This window comes from Leptinotarsa decemlineata, unplaced genomic scaffold (genome assembly GCF_025532065.1).
Source record: "Leptinotarsa decemlineata unplaced genomic scaffold, Ldec_3_MD MMD2_tig00000008_RagTag_RagTag, whole genome shotgun sequence".
Classification (NCBI taxonomy): Eukaryota; Metazoa; Arthropoda; class Insecta; order Coleoptera; family Chrysomelidae; genus Leptinotarsa; species Leptinotarsa decemlineata.
The window spans coordinates 13,644,139-13,664,593 of record NW_027412537.1 but is presented as its reverse complement, the minus strand read 5'-3'; the positions used below and the strand labels follow the sequence as shown (position 1 = coordinate 13,664,593).

The 20,455-nt window shown below is 35.9% G+C and overlaps 1 protein-coding gene across 3 annotated transcripts in view; it reads left to right on the top strand.

Moving 5' to 3' along the window:
* Positions 1-215: 215 nt before the first annotated feature.
* Positions 216-20,455, top strand: part of LOC111515710 (protein FAM13C) — a 71,084-nt gene continuing 50,844 nt past the window's right edge. Inside the window, exon 1 of one of the 3 annotated variants that reach the window (XM_074171109.1) lies at positions 216-427. In XM_074171109.1, the coding sequence (XP_074027210.1) occupies positions 418-427 (10 nt within the window). In that variant the 5' untranslated portion in view covers positions 216-417. Of the gene's footprint in view, positions 428-6,535; positions 6,678-20,455 lie in introns of those variants that run through there. The other 2 variants (XM_074171110.1, XM_074171111.1) reach the window with 2 other exon arrangements.

Genomic DNA, 20,455 nt, shown 5'->3' with positions numbered 1-20,455 from the left:
TTCAAAAAATTGAATTGAAATCGGGGCACTACCGGCCCTGACCGATTGCCACACTCTCCCAGAGAGTGCAAAGTGCAACAATAGTAGCCCACTACCCCAGACTTGTGCCCGAGTGAAAACGGTACAGATGGATGGCGTGGCATTATAAGGATACTTCATCAAAGACACGCGTATCAATTCCTTGCACAACACCAACTTCTAGCTCACTTTCGTTATGACATAAGTTGCCGGGATATACTTTCCTAAGTGCGCCAGTGTTATTCTGTGGTTCTACTGCGTGCGCATAGACATTGTGTACATTTCTCTAGCGCCATCAGTTAACAGGGGATCGATAAAGTTCAGTTGACATCCGTTTCCTGAAGAAAGAACACGTAGTCCTTCCTCATTTTATGTAAACATTGGATAAAGTTTTCTGTTATGACTAACGGTAAGTGCTTATGATTTGCCCTGGTCAAATACTAACGATATACATGCCGGTAAATTTGACAGATATCGACATTCCTCACTCACTGCTTATGCTTGTGTACCCTTCTCCATTTTTTATAAATGGATGATCCCGACTAGTTTCTATCGAATATTGCAAATTGAGAGAGAAAATCACACGTTCTTAGTCATGATTCTTGTTACAAATTTTTTTTAAGCTATTTTGATAATTACTAATAGTTGTGTACAACCGGCTAAACAAAAAGGTGTAACTTTCTGTAAATTTTTCCATCGACCGGTATGTGTGAAACGAACTTTAGGAAATCATTGTTTATATTTTACTTTCATCATATTCATTCCATGAAAGGTCATATTGAAATTGAGACACTTGTCTAAGATTATCATTAATTCCCTGAAACGTCCCATTATAATTCACCTGCACATCTCCATTATTAAGAGTTGGGATTTATTCAAATTTTCATTGTGTAACTGTTATGCCTCCAAAATAAGCTGATTCTATTTATATACTCGTATTGCTAGTGCCAACGCAAGCAAATTTCATTTTGTCAGGAATTCTGAGTTGTGACGTCATATCTTGAACACTGAACAGCGAGGATGCTCGAATTGTACTTCATTTGGCATCCTTATTGATTAATTAATTGCCGAAACAATTATCGGGCCTGAATGAAATACACATGGTAGAAATGAAAATGTCTTCCTTTGAAGTAATCATTTCTATTGGAAAAATATACATATCAGATAGCAACATAATAACCTTTGTATACTCTCACTAGCGACCCGCCCCGGTTCCGCACGGGTGCAATGCTGATACTATATGTAAATTCACCCACCGGAAATTTAACGGCGTAGATAAACAGTGAGGAAAAAGTAACTCTATTTTATGAAAGTGACATTTTTCCTCGCGGCTGGCCCCCCAGTAGGAATATTTAAAAATCATTTTTCATTCCACATCTTTAACATAAAACGAACCTACATTAAAAATGTCATCCTCCAAAAATATAGTGGTACGGAGAAACGGTGATGAAAAGGTAGGTTAGGTTAGGTCTGAAGCGAGTGGGTCTATTCGACCCTCCACCGCAACCCGCAAGGGTTTATTGTGACTTCACACTCACTTCACACTCGGCTAAATAAACCCAGCTTCTTAACGAAGCCGATTAGTTTGTAAGAGTACGGCTCTGCCGAACTCCATAATTCTTCTCGCCATCCAGGTGTTCAAAGTTTGTATGGCAAAGCCTAAAGCGGATGCCAATGACAGGTTGTGGTCCGGTGAAGCTGCTTGCAGTACCCTCCTTTGCAAGGGAGTCAGCAGCTTCGTTGCCTTCCAGGCCAGTATGGCTAGGAATCCAGACCAGAGACAATCTGTTAAGTCTTCCTATCGAGGAGAGTCGTTTTTGGCAATTTGCTACCAATTTAGATGTTGCTCGGTAGGAACCAAGAGCTACCAACGCCGCTTGAATGTCCGAGAATATTTTTATTGACTAGTGTGTTGGATTTATCCAATCTCTCCGCACACAATTCAATAGCGAAAGTTTCCGCTTGAAATAAAGACGCATAAGTTACTAGGCAAGTAGATATCTCTGTCCTGGGTCTGCGACTAAAAACACCTGCACCAGAACCGGAAGGTGTTTTTGATCCATCTTTGAACCAACAACTATCTGCTCTTAACATTTCCTTCTCCTGGAGGATCCAGTCCTCTCTACTCGGGAATAGTACTTTAAAAGGCAGTTCGTAGTTGACAGTTGGAGGCATAAAGCCAGAGATCATTTCCAGAATGCTGTGACTTCCAATGTCAACCAACAGTCTGTTGCACTCTGCATTAAATTGATTTGTGCAATTGGCAATGTGCACAAGTCTGTATACAGTCCATCTAACGTCTCTCTCCAGAAAAATGTAGAGAGGAGGTAGATCTAGAAGGATCTACATGGCCGCTTACGGTGTGGTACTGATGGCACCACTGATAGCCAGACAAGCCTGTCTCTGTAAGCCAGAGAACTTCGCTTGGGCCGTTTTCTGTAAAGCTTTCGGCCACCAGGCAATTGCACCATAAGTGATCATTGGTCTAACCCCAAGTTTTACCACAAATCCTTCGACATGTCCATAGATACAGTCTGGCTTTGTGTAAAACTTTTTCCAAGTGAGCGTTCCAGGTGAATCTTTTATCAAGGATAATGCCAAGATATTTCACATCCGTTCCAAATGGAATGACCTTACCATTGAGGAAAAGTGGCGTTAGTTCGTCCAATTCTCTCCTCTTGGTGAAGGGGATCAACAAAGCTTTGCTGGGGTTGACAGACATCTGCTCCCTCAAGCACCAACTGGGAACAACGTCCAACGCGCTTTAGAGGATATTTCAAGCTACCCTTCCTGACGGGGATCTTGCCAGAATAACAAGGTCATCTGCATAAGCTTACAGATCAACTTTTTTTTTGTCGAAGGCATCAAGCAGACTATCCATCAGGAGAGACCACAGAAGGGGAGATAGTACCCCACCTTGAGGGTAGCCCCTGGTGACCCTCAAGAGGGTCACCAGGGGCTAGAAGAGTCGTAGTTGCAGTTCTGTTTACTAGCATATCATAGATCCAGTCAGTTATGGTCGGTTCTATACCCTTCCTAGCCAGAGACAATCCTATAGATTTAGGTAGTGCATTGTCAAATGCTCCTTCAATATCAAGAAATACAGCAACCGCAATCTCCTTGTTGTCAAGGGATTAGGAGATTTTCTCAACGAGGTTGTTTAAAGCTAAATCTGTCGATTATTTGCCGGTTTGACAAGCATACTGGTGGTTATTCAGGGAAGATGCATATAATGCTACCCTAATGAAAAAGTAACTTTCATATGTAAACGCGCCCCTTTTACCCAACTATGGCGCCAACTATGGCGCCCCACGGGGGCGCCATAGTTGGAATATTCAAAATTCCTTCCTCAGTGCGCATCTCTGACATAAGAAGCACGTATATACCAAATTTTAGCTTCCTAGGACCCACCAGTACGGAGAAACAGAGATGAATGAGTGTTAAATGGGTGACATTCGCATTTATCTGTTTCTGTTTTTGTTAACCAGCTGTCGCACCCCTACGAACAACAACCCTCAGAAGTCGAAACTTGTGCGAGCTAAGGACTAACAAGGTCTTACCTTTTAACGTGTGATTCCTAACACGGGTTGGACGATAGCAAGTGAAAATCGATTGTTCAGCCTGGAGCCTGAACCATCGACCAACACGGTGGTCGATTTGAACGAGTAAATAAAGCACCCGCGTGGAACCGACCGACCGATTTATATATATATATATATATACATATATATATATATATATATATATATATATATATATATATATATTATATATATATATATATATATATATATATATATATATATATATATATATATATATTATATATATATATATATATATATATATATATATATATATATATATATATATATATATATATATATATATATATATATATATATATATATATATATATTGTAAATAACCAAAAAATATATATGAATTGTAAATAGACGGTAAGGAGATTCCTCAGGGAAAAATCGAAAATTAGAGCTTTAGAGCTTTTTCAAATGAAGTTTTAGAGTTTAGGAAACTCCGATTAGTTTCAAAGATATTCAAAACTAACCAAAATTCTCAAGATTCGTTCTAAGTTTTCTCAAATATTGTACAAGAAGATATCGAAAACAAAAACCACTTTCTTATTGTTACTTTTCAAGCTGCATAAGATGACGTTTACAGATTTTTCATCTACGAGAAAGCATCACAAATTTTTAGTTTTTATGTAGACCGGAAAAAAGAATCACTAGGTACCTATTAGTTTGATATTTTGGGGCAAGCAATTTCACTGATGGATCACCATAATCGTTTTTGATTCAATCGGTTTCCCGTTTTCCTATGTTGGACCTCTTTACCTATTACACACTGAATAAGCGAATAATTTTTTTTTCAAAAATGTTTGATGAAATTTCGTTTGCATATATGACAACGGTCCTATTTTTGTTCAATGTCAATTTTCGAAAATGGTAGGTGCTCTAATATTACAGCACATATGTTTAATTGCAAAAACCTACATAAGCCTCTTTATGAATAAGCCTTCATTTCTGATAATAATTACAAATATCCACAATATATTGTGAAGATATGCAGTTATTAAAGGTTTGTTTGAAGGTGATTGATAATGTTTCATGATGAATTTCACTAAATCGGACTTCTATTGTCTACTATATAAAATGATTTGAAATCCCTGAAACAACAAAAAAAAATGAATAGCTGAAAATAACAATTATATTAAGCAAAATAAACCTGAAATGAAATAATAGTGAAATAAAATACAAGTAAAAATAGAACAATTGAATAAATAAAAATAAAGAAATGTGGAGATATTCCAAGTCACGTTAGTTCACGACGTTTCGATTATAGTATCTACAATCGTCTTCGGGTGATGACTGGACTGATTCCTCCGAGAGATGACTTTATAGGTCGTTCGAGTACTTTATCCCCGCTTTCCATTTTCCGCTTCACTGGTTCCGTGGGAGATGACCGTTTAGCGGGAGTTGGCCATTTTTCGCTTGATGATGGGTTTCCATATGTTGCGTATTTCTACGCTGGCTTGGCTTAATACGTTGTTGGACAACATGTATGCGGCTTCCTTGAATTTTCTCCTAAACCAATGTTCCTCTCTGTGCAAGATCTCAGCTTGGGACCACTCGATGTTGTGTTGATGGGTCCAAACATGGTCTGCTATTCCTGATTTCCCCTCGCTGTGTGTGTTTCTTGAGCTCGGCAATGCGAACATTCAATGGCCTCTTAGTGTCACCAATATAGGATTTTCCGCACTCACAGGGTAGTGTATTTTATTTCACTATTATTTCATTTCAGGTTTATTTTGCTTAATATAATTGTTTTCAGCTATTCATTTTTAATTCTACTTTTTTAGTTGTTTCAAGGATTTCAAATCATTTTATATAACAATGGAAGTCCGATTTAGTGAAATTCAGTTATTGAAGGATTTGTAATTATTATCATGAATGGTGTTATTAATTTTCATCAGTGCATTGCAAACTCTCACAACTTTGATGAATTTATTTTTCTACGAAGGATTTTTCCTGGTATATTTTCAAAAAACTGATGGAAACCGTAGTGAATCCGAGACTTATGATGTTTTCAAGAGTTTGGATCAAACCCTAGTTGCTTTCAGAAAGAATAGCTCCACTCTTAAAACTTATTTTGAAGTTTTTGGATAGTTTCAAAAGGGATAATCATACTCTCTTGACTCTGTGCGACTCCAATAAAACTTTCAAACTGTGTTTCCCACAATCTACCTTTGGAAAAACGTCAATGGAGTCAGAGGTTTGGTAATCAATATCATTAAATTTTATCTTGCCATATATTGCAATCAGTGTGATTCGATAATGTAATACTTTCACCACGGTGTGCCCCAGGCTGCGTGTTGGGGCAATTTCTATTAATAACTTATCTAAATGATATCTTTCATTCCTCATCTTTAGGTTATGTTTGGCGGATACCACTTATCTCATCCAGTAGCATAAAAACGAATTCTCGTCTGATTTGGTTAATGAAGTAAAAAAATGGTTCACAACAAATTTTTCTCGTCCAACATAAACATACGCGAATCTCGGTCAGTCCAACTGTTTGGAGTTACTTTGGATGAGAGCTTGAGATGGCAACATGGATGAGTGGAAAAATGGCATTCTACTAAACACCATCACATGAAATGAAGACCACTTATTACTATGGATTGTTTTAAAAGTTTTGTCCGTTTTGAAGTCGTGTACGTGTTTTTGTTGCTTCATATCTCAATAAATATTTAATGTACTGCCTTCTTTCACCTCATTAGTATATACTTTTTCATAAACACTGATCAGTAAAGTCAGTAACCAACTAAAATGGGCGCAGTTTACACATAATCCCTTCGTAAAAATAACTTGACAAAGATTGATTGATATTACAGAAATAAATCCGTGATAATAAAACTCGTGGAATAAATGTGATCGATAAGTTATGGAATATTTCAGTCCATTTGAATTCGGGAATTCTGTTATCAGACTTGGCAAAAACAATTTAATTCCGGACGTCAGCAGAATTCGTTTATTTTGAGTGTTGAACCCGATGTAGTGAAAAAATTCTCACCTACGCTCTATTTTCGCTATAGACCATTATCCTGTACTTGGTGCCAAGTTTAAATACGAGACGAGGTGAGTCTAAAATTGAAAACGTCGGATATCATTCAAGGATAATTTATGGTGACATTTCAAATTTGTATTTTCGAATCGTGAACATAGTTTTAAGTTTTTTTCAACTTCTCATAATCGCTTTTAAGAAGAAAAAAAACTAATAAATAGAGTTTATCCTATGATTTTCACTATAAGGGTTTTATAAAAACCGCGACAACTATGCTTGAAGAAGCTATTGTATAGCGAAACACGTGTCGCGGTTTTTGTAAAACCCTTATAGTGAAAATCATAGAATAAACTCTATTTATTAGTTTTCAAATATGGATTTTCATCAAGTATCGGCCAGTTCTATTCAATTATCGCTTATAAGTGTTCCATGTATAGTTCAAGTAAACGATATAGTGCAACGTACCTTCCACCTCCCCAACTTCCCAGCTCCCCTTTAATAGTATAGTTATGGAGCTAACTAATTTCGTTATTCAATTATCATTTCTGATTATATAAGAATCACAATAACTATGTAATATACAGGGCTTTTCATGATGAGCGTTAATTAGCCGTTTCTTGCAAACTATTCAACGGATCAACCTGAAAATTCCACAGTATGCATAAGACAATATGACCTACACGCCTAGACGAAGCGGCGTTGTCGCTTCTACTATAAAGTAGCGGCTTTTTTGATTTTTCAAAAGGAACACCCCATATATAATATCATATTATGATTCATTATCCCTTTGTCAACAAATTCATATACTATTTCCCTATACCTATCTATTACCGTTTAGAAGATATAAATTAATTTCGATATTTTTTTACCAAACATGAACTTTTATAAATGCTGATAATCTTGAACTCTCTTGCCCTAAAACGATCAAATTTGAAATGGAGTGGAGTGATACTATGAGGATCTTCACTCCGAGTCATATCTTCATTTGCCTCATACAGGGTCTTCAAAAAATGCAGATACTTTGATCTCATGAAAAAATGAGTGGAACTCAATTTTTTCAAAAGGAACACCCTGTATATTTCAACATTTTTGAGCTCTACATCCAATTTTAGATTAACTTTGTTCAGATAATACTATTTCTATTTTGAACCGTTTTCGAGATAAACTGTTTCAAACGGAAATTGACATGGTTTCCTTGTTCATCACTCATTTTTGTAAAACAGATTTCGTTTGATGTTTCTCAATTAGTCACAGATAATACAATGAAAAGATAATTATTAAAATACTCCTCAACCATCGAATGAAACTTCTCTTCAAACAATAGTTTTATTAACGCTGAAACACGAACTGAAAATAATAAACCCATAAATTAATGAGTTAATATAATCGTCAGTGTATTTCAGAATATGTTCAAACACATATCCACTTCTACTTAAACAAACATGTAATCTCTTCAAAAGATTGTCATGTGTAGTGCTTCTGATTAAGTCTGGAGTCAAACTATTGAAAGCAGTTGTAACTCTCGATTTCATATCTTCCATTGTTGATATTGGAGTAAACCATATTTTTAATGAAACCCCACACGAAATAATCTAATGGATTGCCATCTGGTGTTCATTATTACCAATCCATCTGTCTTCGAAGATTTCGGTTAAAGCTTCTCTGACTGAATGAGAATTATGGGGTGAAGCAGCATCCATTTGGTACCATACACGTTCTCTTCCTGGTCTATTATTTAAAATCTTTTGAATTCCCCATTCCTCAGTAAATCTTCATATTTTGATGCATTCAAATTATCATCATAAAACTCGATATAAAAAATTACCTCATTCTTTATGGCACAAAATACATTGAATTGCCATCTTTCTTGAAAACCCCTTTGGCGGACAACATGGGGATTTTCTGGCGCCCAATAATGACTGTTGTGTCTATTGAAAACTTCATTTTTTGTGAACTTATCTGTCCATATGATATTGTCAAGGAAATGTTCATCCTCTTGAGTCTTGACAAGTAACCATTCAAAGAATTCCACTCTACGAGGTAAATCAGTCTCTTTCAAATGTTGGACACAGTAGAACTTATAGGGATGCCATTTATGCTTATTAAGAATTAGTAGTTGTTTACAGCTGATTCTCGGCCTCCCCCCACCACTATGACGTATTAATTGCTTTTTTTATTGGTTGTTGTTTGGTGAAGTTTTTTTGTTGTGCAGTGAAGTCAAGGCGTTGTGACCTTGAAGTGTCTGGTGCATGGATCGTTCAGATTTTTTTTTCATATGAGATTTTGTGTGTTTATGTGTGTGTGTAGGAGAATGCACGGTACAGGGTTTCATCATGTGCTTGTTTGTCTATGTACAAACATACGTCTGCATACTTCGAAGATCCTCCAAGTAATAAATGCTCCATCGGTGTTAGGGTACCAACTTAGTAGTGGAGTGACGTCACAGCAATAACCGTTCAACGGCTAGAGAGCGACATGTTCACTCCACGACGTGTGGCAGAGTAATGCGTATTCATCGGTCTGCTCTCACCTCTCCCGAAGCGATGAAGGTTCGCTCTAGCCCCGCTATCGATGGTGACACAACGGCAGCCGAGGACCGTTTGCCTAGCGTCTACCCTCTCCGAGACCGCAACGACCATTGCTTGCTCGTACCGGCAACTGTTATCGCATCAAGTTGGGAGATGGGCTTGGCTGTGACGTCAGGCATCTCTAGTGGATAGCAACTAGCAATGTGAATCTTTCACGGTTTCATGGTGGGGGTGACTCACACTGTTTAATATAAAAGAAATGCCTGGCACACTATGAAATCAGTAGACGAATATATCTGCAGCAGTTAGCAATTGGTAGAGTGTTATTCAGTTCGTAATAGAAGGAAGACGGTGAGTGTATTTGTCTGTTGGAAATTGTTTATATTTTCATATATATTTTCATCATGTCCGTTTCAAAAGTAGACTTGAATAAAATTAATAATTTGATTGTACAGGAGGTTGAAATACTAGAGCAAAAGGCCTTATCATCATTGCCAATTGATGAAGTGTACATAATTAAAAATATGTCAACTTATTCTACACGATTTGGTAAATCAATTTTATTAACTTTGCAAGATGTGAGCAATGATAAATTATTTAAAACATGGCTACCAAAACGTATTTCGTTGCAATTCAGTGATGACGATATATCTTGTATCAACTCATCAGGTGGTAAATATACGATGATGTATTTAGGACAGAGCCAACAAAGTTTTGCTGGCATGAAAACGCGATCTCTAGTCAAATTCAATATGATTGAATAATAGTAATAATTTATAGTGAATTTCTTTAGGTCATAGCTTACAAAGTTTTTTTGGTGTGAAAACGATAACTCTAGTCAAATTCAATATGATTGAATAATAATAGTAATTATAATGAATTTCTTATTGTTTTATTAATATTCATATATTAGATGATAATTATATGGAAATATAAACATTACTAACTTAGTTGAATACACTCACTTTGTAACTACAAGTAAAATGGGAATGTGAGTATTATATCACTGAAAAATTGGAGGTTGCTTATTGTTTTTTTTATTCGATTTCAGTTCCACCATTTAAAGATGTGGATGCAGTACGCAAGTCAAGATTGGGTCGATATTGTAGATCTCAAATCATCGGTTCAACATTTGTCGTCTAAATTGAAGGTGTTGGGTGATGGAGCCGAACATGCAAGCGTTTATGATATGAGTGTATGCTATGATGGAAAACAAATCGAATTATGCCTTCGTGATGCTGAGAACTATTGGAGTGGTGCAGAAGTTTGCAACAAATTTTTGGATAATGAATTGGAATTGTGGCAACTTTGTGAGGTTATGATTGAACTGAACCTAAGAAGATTCCTGTATAGCCTCCAACCATACTTGCCAGAATGGATTATTCATCACTTTGAATTGAATGATGAAAATCGAGAGGAAATTGAAGATGGTCGCGAAAATGATGATTATGAGGAAGAAGTTATTTTAGATAGTCTGTATGTTCCTGTAAATCATAAATAATGTCAAATAAAAAACTTTGTATTATTTTCATGTTTTATTTATTTAAATCTGATGAAATACAATAGAAAATGATTACAAAACAATAAATATGATATAAAATACAATACATGATATAAGTCAGTTACAAATAAAAAAAAAAAAAAAGATCATAAAACAGTACATGATAGAGTGAAAAAAAAAGTGTCAATATCTGCTATGAACTGAACCATCCAATGCATTGTATGTTAAAACTGTATCATGCAAAATCAATGCATATACTTTAGTGTTGTCTGGAAACTTGGTCTTCCTCGTCTCAAACTCAATCTTTATATCAATAGTTGATGATTTTGTTGCATTCGGTTGATGGGAACAATCGATGACGAATAGTGGATTCTCTCTAAATTGTCCAATGTCCATCAGAGGTTCACTCATATCTTTATCATAATAACTTCGCTGGAAACTCTCAAAAGCATAATAAGCAGGAGCATCAAGTTTTTTATCGAAATTCAAATTCCAACGCTCATATGGATAAACTTCAGAATTCAAGTATACTCGAATACTATTGATATCAGCAGTTGTGAATTTTGTAATATCTTGTGTTCTATCTTCAGATGTGGTAGTACTTTGGAATGCGATGATGACAAAACGAGGAGTTTCCAATGCGTTAGTTGTTTTGATGGCCCATATGTCTGAAGAAGTCCCACGTAATGATGGTAGTTCATAGAGGTCCCACATACGATACGCCAACTTGATTTTGGCATTCAGACCGCTTTTGTTTATTCTACTCAAAAGTTTGAGCTTGTGTTTATCATCTGGTACAATATGCCTTATTTTCCATTCGATTTTATTTATTTCCAAATCAGCATCAACCTCACCTATATATGAGTTTTTGAATGATCGAGCGATAATCAAAATCAATTCCTGTTTGGCATTCAAGATACTTTTGTTGTAATCTTCAGCAAAACCCATCAAATATTTCAGTGGTAGTTTTCCACTAAAAACATGACTGTTTGTATCCAAGATATCTTGCTTCAATTGTGAAAGTCCCCAACCAGATGTCAATAATGTGTTAGCATGAGATTGTCCAAATGATATCATGGTTTTCATTGTAGATGTTATCCCAGGTTTTCTAACAACAGCCACTTGTTCACCACCCATTTCATAACGAATTTCGTCAAAGAGAAATGCAATTGCATTATTCGAGAGATAGCATGTTTTCGCTACATCTTTGGGGGTGAATTTACCTTCTATGTAAATGAAGCTCTCGGCAATATCTAGTATAACATCTTGATTATTGATTGCAATTCTGATTTCATCCGAATTCCTGAATAGCGGTGATCCATAGGGCTTATATGTGTGCTCATGTAAACTTATGAGAGAATGATCGAGCACTGGTTCATTGAATATATTCAACTTTTCATTGTTTGTTTCGAGCACCATTGTTATTTTCTCACTTTCAATCCAATCGATTTCAAAAATTTAAGATCACTCACAGACAGAGCGTTATGTGCTAACTGTTTAGCATACACTTGTGGAATGAGCTTCTTTTTATGCACACCTTTCTTTTTGATAGTGCAACTCGTTTGGGATTGTTCAATGCGATTTTGTCTATTATAAATGAAACCCATAACAACAGTTATTCGATTTTCTTCAATTCCAAAATAATGAAAATCTCTTCTTCACTTCCAAAATCGATAAGGTTATTTTTTTCATCCAAAATACGCACTGTAATGTTGTGAATCAATTGACGACCTTCTGGACTGACAGGCATATATATAATACTGTGTGGTTCTTTAGTGAGATTGTAGCCAGGTTCAACATCAATATCGAATGAGAAAAGAATGTGGGATTCTTCACCATTTATATATGAACCAGATATTATATTGCAATCTAAGCGGATAAGTCTCACAGTTGTAATGTTTATTGGTAATGATGATTCATGTATCTGATTTGGTGGAAATATTTCATGAGCGAACCCCATCATTTCTGCTATTGAATTTGGATGTGTCAGATCAATTTCATATTTGGATCGCATTTCACATTTGAATGTATTATTATTGGCGTGTAGATAGAAAATATCATCTGCAACGACATCATTTGGTTTTTTATCATGAAACAATCTGAACATGATATGTTTCTGTATGACGGCATTGATCTCTTCTATTTCATAAGCACCACATGGAATTTCAATTGTCAACTTTTGGGGTATCGATGAGTTGTCATTACTGATTCTAAAACTAACTAAGTTATTAGCTTCAGTTATATTATTGATTGTATTGCACCCATAGAATCCCAAAAGTCCTAATCCATAACGACTGTTCCTATCCAATTCAATTGGTGGAAAAAAATCCGCACTCAAGACACTTGTCCCGACAGCTTGTAGCTCGAACTTTCGTGACATGACTGATGAATATTTTGAAACACATTTCAATTTATTATTGTACACAGCAACAGCACATTTGAGACAATTTACACTTTTTGGAAGGTGTTGTATTGTAATAAGTATCATTTTTATTGATACCAATATTCACATCCTCTATATTACAAATACAACACATAGATTTCCGAGGTATAGGACCGTCATTAACATCCGATTCTGAATTTTGATCGTGGTGGTGGTGCTCATAACAATATCTATGTTTCATTATATCGATGTCATCTTGCAGATGCTTAGGCAACTTTTCCCAAACATATGCAATCTCATGTGCAACACATGCAAGTATCACTTCCTTAGGCATATTTGCAAGCATCACTTTATCCATTTTTTTCAAGGTACCATATTTTGAAAACATTCTAAGTGAAAACCCCATTCCCTTGATAGCCTCCCGATCCAGTTTTGGTGTTGAATCCATTTTTATTTGGAAAATTATTTAGAGAGAAACTGCAAGCACAAGTGACCACAGAGAACTGTATTAAATTTCTGTTGTCGATCATAGTTATATTTGATTTTTACATTCGAACATTTTCGAAAGAATCGAGTCAATTCCAATGGTGGGGGTAGATCTCCAAAACTATCGAAATATGTGACTTCTTTCCCACATTTTTTATATGCCACCCAATGTGTTCCTGGTCCACTTATTCCATCTAAATTAACAATAGCTGTCTCGTTTTGTTTTGGACCTGAAGATGGTAATCTATCACGCATAAAAACACCACGAAAATGTGGAATTTTCATTTTTTGTGCATAATAACTGAGATCGAGATCAGTAAGAGGCCTCTGAGGTAGGGGTTCAATTAGTTTTTTGTTTTGTTTGTGGCTTTGTATGGTTTTAAATATAGTCCTAAACCTTTACGGTATGGTTTGAGATATATTCCACTTCCGCGTTTGCCTAATGCTACAGCCTCCATGGTTTTATTGTGACGATTGGCTTCCATTAAAGCCGCTCTGCTGGCTTTTGCCGAATTCACGGCCTTGGTAATACCAGCAGCGGCTCCCGCCAAACTTCCTAGTGCGGATAGTCCAGCAAAAATTGGTATCAATGGTAAAAGTCCACCGATCTTGGGAACAGGAATTATGCGTGGTGTGCGGATTTTCTTCTTTCCACCGGCAGCTTTAAGGTATTTACGTGCCGCCTGCAATGCCACAGTGATAGCTTTTTTGCTATTATTCGTCACAAATTGATTCCCACCAGCTTTCTTCAATACATTTCGCACTTTATGGACTATCCCAGCACCAAATGCAACTTTTTTAATTTTATTTTTCTTCGTTTGTTTCCTCTTACATTTTTTCTTATTGGTACTACAACCCATGCCCATATGTCTTTTCGCTTTCATAATGTTGGTGACAAGTAATGCAGCTGCTCTTTCCCCAATACTCGCGTCCTTCGATTTAACCCTATCCCAAGCGCTGTATTCAAGTTCTTTGTCGGCTAAATGTCTTGCTGCAAGATCGGATGGATGCTTAGAATATTGAATATCGTGTTTTTTGCATTCAATATCTAATTTATTGATTCCAGGGTCGTTACGAGCTAAACGTTGTTTCAATTTTGTACCCGGTCCACAGTATTGATAACCTCCGGGTAGATGTAATTCGAAAGGAAGTTTGTTTATTAAATCATTAACAAAACCACAACCTCTTTTAATTTTACGATCACTTTCAATACGTCCGTATCGTTTGATGGTACACATTGAAATGAATAAGCTAATAACATTTATATAGTCTCCAACCACGGCACGATGCGCATTGTAAAACAGAAAGAAAAGTTTGCTGTAGATAATCTAGATGAGAAATTTGGTTGTGGATTGAATGGACAAAGGGTATTCAGACATGGTCCACTACTTCCATCATCAGTTCGAGGACTCATTATAGGACCTTCAAATTGTGGAAAGACGAATGCAATGATATCACTATTAACACATCCACAAGGACTGAGATTTAGAAATGTGTATCTCTATTCGAAATCACTCAATCAACCTAAATATCAGTACTTGCGAAGTGTTTTGGAACCTATAAAAGGATTAGGTTTTTATACATTCAGCAATAATGCAGAAATAGTGGAACCCTCCGACGCTAAGCCTAATTCTGTTTTCATTTTCGATGATGTGATATGTGAAAAGCAAGATATTATTAGATCATATTTCTGTATGGGACGTCATAAGGATGTTGATTGTTTTTATCTAGCACAGACATATTCACGGGTACCCAAACAGTTAGTGCGTGACAATACCAATTTCATTATAATGTTCAAACAAGATGAGACGAATTTACATCACATTTATTCAGATCATGTTTCACCCGATGTAACATTCAAACAATTCCAATTGATGTGTGTTAAATGCTGGGAGGACCAATATGGATTTCTAGTCATTGATAAGGATAGAAAAATAGATGAAGGTAGATATCGCAAAGGATTCGATAGTTTTATATACCCATGATCTTGTTTTTGGAACTTATTCGATCACTGAATATTGTAGTGGTCACTTCACCAACGAATTAAGCTTTAATTCAAAAAAAGGGCATTATGAATACAAAAAAAGATCCTGAAAATAAAAACAATGAAATAAATTTGAAACGTCAACTAGTAGAGACAACAGAAGCTGTCAGGCAGAAATTCAACTCTATCAAGAATGATAATATTGAAAATCGTACGACACTTGAAAGATTGTATGAGCCCATAATGAAACCATTGAATGTTTTATCATCAAACGCTACTTCTAAATCACCAGTGTTATCACCAAATCATGGAACTGTTCAATCTACTTCAAATTATCCCATGAGTACTCCAATAGGAAGAAAACAATCTTTTGGTAGTGTATCATCTGTGAATAGTGACACGAGCACACTTCAAGACGATATGAGAACAACTCTATTCGAAACACCATCATCGTCCCACATCGATTCCTCGGATCCTGACATCTCACCTGTTATGAATGAAAGTGGTGAAGATGTTTTGATGAAACATTTGAATAATATAAAATCTAGAAATCCAGCATATGATGGAACATTTGGCGTACGTATGGATCCAATTACACAAAAGCTGAAAATGGGAAGTCTAGTGGTAAATTTCAAAGATGGAAACATTTCATTTTGGGATGCTAATAAAGTGAAAAAATATGAATGCGCAGGTAGTCCAGAATTGTATGATATGATTTTTTTGAAGAATCCACAAGATGTTGATAATGAAGAAACTCGTCAAGTATATTCCAAAATATTGAAAATAACGAATGCTCCATATAAACAATATCATCTGAAGAATGGTTTTAAAAATACAAATTCTAAAAAATTTCGTGAAGTTATCAAACCTCTATTAGACTCACGACAATATCCAATAAGAAGTAGAAGTAAAATTGGTGGAGCACTCAAACGAGTGAAAATGGAGAAAATATATAATTCTAAACCTGTGAATTATGTGTACTGGAATTCACCGAAAGAGTTAGTTGCTCGCCTACGACTATTGGTAGCTTCAAAGTCAGCCGGACATACCGGACATGATAATGAAATAATTTCAATAATTGAAGAATTACGTGAAGAAGGTATAATATATTAACATATTCACATGTAATGATCACTGTCACATCATCATTCAATGCAGTAACATTATCACTTTTTCTCTTTAATCATATTGAAATAGAATGACTAATGAAATAAGTGATGTCAAACGACAAGTTGTTAATGAATTACATAAACCTGCAAGACGTAATTTTCGTAGAAGAATAACCACCATCAAAGGTTTTGCAGATCTATGGCAAATAGATTTAGCTGAACTGCAACCTTATGCAAAAAGTAATGAAGGATACCGATATATACTTGTAGTGATAGATTGTTACTCCAAATATCTGTGGACTGTAGCAGTTAAAGATAAAACAGGTAGTACAGTAACTAATGCAATGAAACATGTACTGAAAGAAGCCAAATACTCCCCCAAACACATACAAAGCGATCAAGGGAAAGAATTTTTCAATAAAAGCTTCTCATCTCTCATGCGAGAATATAATATCAATCATTATTCAACATTTAGCACAAAGAAGGCAGCTATAGCAGAAAGAGTGATTCGTACAATAAAGGCATGGCTCTACAAGGAATTTTCGATGAGAGGTCACCACAAATGGCTTGATATTCTTCCAATTATAACTAGTAGATATAATAATAAAGTTCATCGTACAATAGGTATGGCACCCATCAATGTTGATTCAACAACAAAATTAAAATTCAAGGGTATCAATGGAATTGGAGGAAGACAAAGTAAACCCAAATTCCAATTAAATGATATTGTACGTATAAGTAAATACAAACATATTTTTGAAAAGTCTTACACTGCGAATTTTACCACGGAGCTATTCAAGATTGTTAAAATTAATAAAACCATCCCAACGACTTATAATCTTGAAGATATGAATGAACAGCCGATTAGAGGATGTTTTTACGAAGAAGAGTTATTACGAACCGAGAATCCTGACGTATATCTGATTGAGAAGGTGTTGAAGAGAAGAAAAAATAAAGTATATGTAAAGTGGTTAGGCCTTCCTAGCGAACAAAATTCTTGGATTGATGAATCAAATATGGTTTAAATGTATATAATAGTGACTTTTATGAATAAAGTAATATTAAAGTTCATTATTGTTTTCATTTCAATTATAAGTATGTGAACTGAAAAATATTGCAGCGGTAAACATTGCCCCAGCCATTCGCAATGTTCTGTGTATACCAAACCAAATTAATTGTATACTCCATTCCCGCTTATATTTTTCAACTCACGATATTGAAAACACATTATCATTCCCAAAACTAATCGCCGTCACTTTGAAATGCAGTATCCAACTCTTTTTGCCAATTATCTCTCACTGATAATGCTGTCTCATAAAGCTTAGTCGACTCCTCAAGCTCAGCCTGAGCTTGCATTCTCGAACGTTGATGGAATTGCTTATCTTTACCAATTTTTGAACGGAGTTCATCAGCATCTTTAGACATTCTAGCCAATTCAACTTCGCTAATGCAATCTTGGCATCTAATGCTTCAAGAGTTTCATTATTAGCATTAATAGCTCGCTCACTCTTTTCAAGTTCAGCAATAGTCATCTGTGCCTTTACAAGACGGCATTTTGCTTTCCTTTTCATTTCCCCAAACCGATGGAGGGGGCTGAAAGAAGATAGCGGTTCAGCTTTCAAATCACTCTTCATTTCTTTAGGAGTACCTTTTGGCTTCCTCTTCGATCTGTCACTTTTCGTTGCGGGTTTTTTCTGTCGCACAACACTTTTGGATTCTTTCTTTTCTTTAAAGTCAGTGACAATCGATGAAGATGCCTTAGTAACCTTCCTCTTGATTGTTCTAGATTTCTTATCAACACCAAGAGGAAGGGTAGATGAAGAGTGTTTGAGTGATGATAATTGCGAAACGATCGGATTTTCAATAATAATTTGCCCATTTGGTTCTGGCACATCTGCAAAGTTAACGAAGTCGTTAATATCAAAATCATTTATCGAATCTTGACTCGATAAATGTAATACTGGAATATTTTCAAAATCAGTCTGATCGATATCAACAAGTGGTGAACCATCTTCAGCAATCAATAGCGGCATAGAGCTCATGATTATTAAGGTCTGAGGAATGATATGTGATAGCAATAGAATGTGGATAGGAAAGGTGATGATGTTACTGAGACCTCACCATTTATAGAAGAAAATAAACTAGCGCATGCGCTCTTTCATCAACTGACACATGCGCTCTCTCACTAAACTATTCACGCATGTAACAATCTTTGTCATTTAAGAGGAAAACTTTGTGTTGCATGCATGTATTTTTAAATGTTAGAAAATAATACAAATAAATTCAAAATATATATATTTATTAATAATAGAGGACAATAACGATAATAAAAAATGAAAAATGTTAATATGTCTCTGTGGATGTGGAACTTTCTTTGACTCTATTCCTCAATAGTTGTTGCTCGTGCGTCAAACACCAACATTGAAAAAAATGGATTCTCCTATTGGGGTAGAGTTGACCAACCTTCTCACACAGATCCCAAGTACTTCTACATGCATTGCATACATGATTCCAACAATTCATGGAATATGTATCACAACGCAAACAACGTTGCAGTGGAGTTGGAACGGCAGCACAGGTACCACAAATATTTCTACAGATACCTATATTGTTAAATATTATAGGTTCGGAACACTTCAGACACTGTAACTGTTGTTGACGATAATCCGATTTTGTTCGCTTCGGTGGATGAGAAGGAGGCGATAGTTGAATCCGCAACACGCAATCACTACACATACCAGTACATGGATTGATTGAATCCTTAGGTCTACTTATTTGACAAAAGTAGCACACAATAGCCCCTGCAATCATCATTGGGTAGACACACACTTTTGGTTTTTCATTCCACTCTTTTGGAAACGGCATTTTACTAATTCGATTAGAAATATTAAGAGATGACTTACAGAAACTCTGAATGCTCTCTCCTATACCTACGATCTCTATTTATACAAATCAACATCATGTGGAAGTATAGTGGGATAACTTCTCCTACTATTCCACTCTAAACGAGTCAAGTGGGAGTCGCATCACCTCCTATATAAGTTGACTTGCAAACCTAGAGTTCATTCATTCACTCTCTACAACTGTGAGCAAACAACAACAAGATGAATTCTGCAAAAATAAATGCTGCATTAAATAGAATAGCTGCTGTTGATGAAAACAATTGGATAGACGAATCAGATGATGAGGATGTCAATGTTCCGCTAGAGGAAGTAATAGTTGAAGCAGAAGATGTTGGAGTCGATGAAGATGAGATAGACGAAGTTGAAAACGAGGCCAACCAAAGCGACGAAGATGATGACGTGATGGAGTTTGAGAGGGTCATGGATGAAGAAGGAGATGATGAAGGGATAGAAGCTGACACAACTGAAGGTGATGGTGCTATGAGGATCGGTATGCGAACACTCAATGTCAGTGAGACACTGGAAGATCCCTTGGATTTGTATTGTGCATTGGATGCATACGTATTGATCAGCACAATAGATGGAGAGAACAAAAAACTATGTTGGTGCTGCTTTCGGTTTTATTCGCATAGAAACAATAATGGAGGGTGGTATGCCCATGTCAACACCCACAACACTGTCTCAATTATGGAAATGGGACAGAATTGGTGTGAAGCTTGCGAGAGGCCACTAACAAACTTCACCCGAGTATCTACATGTATTATATGTAATAATGTCCAACCTGTGGCACAATAACCGTGGACCAACTGGTCAAAAAAAACAACAGCCCTTTTCAGGGCTACATTATTCACACAAACAGTAGTTAGTTGTATTAGTATTCATAGATTATGTGACAAATGAATACTTTGACTAATAAAAGTCTAAGTTGGAAATTTGTTAGTCTTTGAATATCTATACA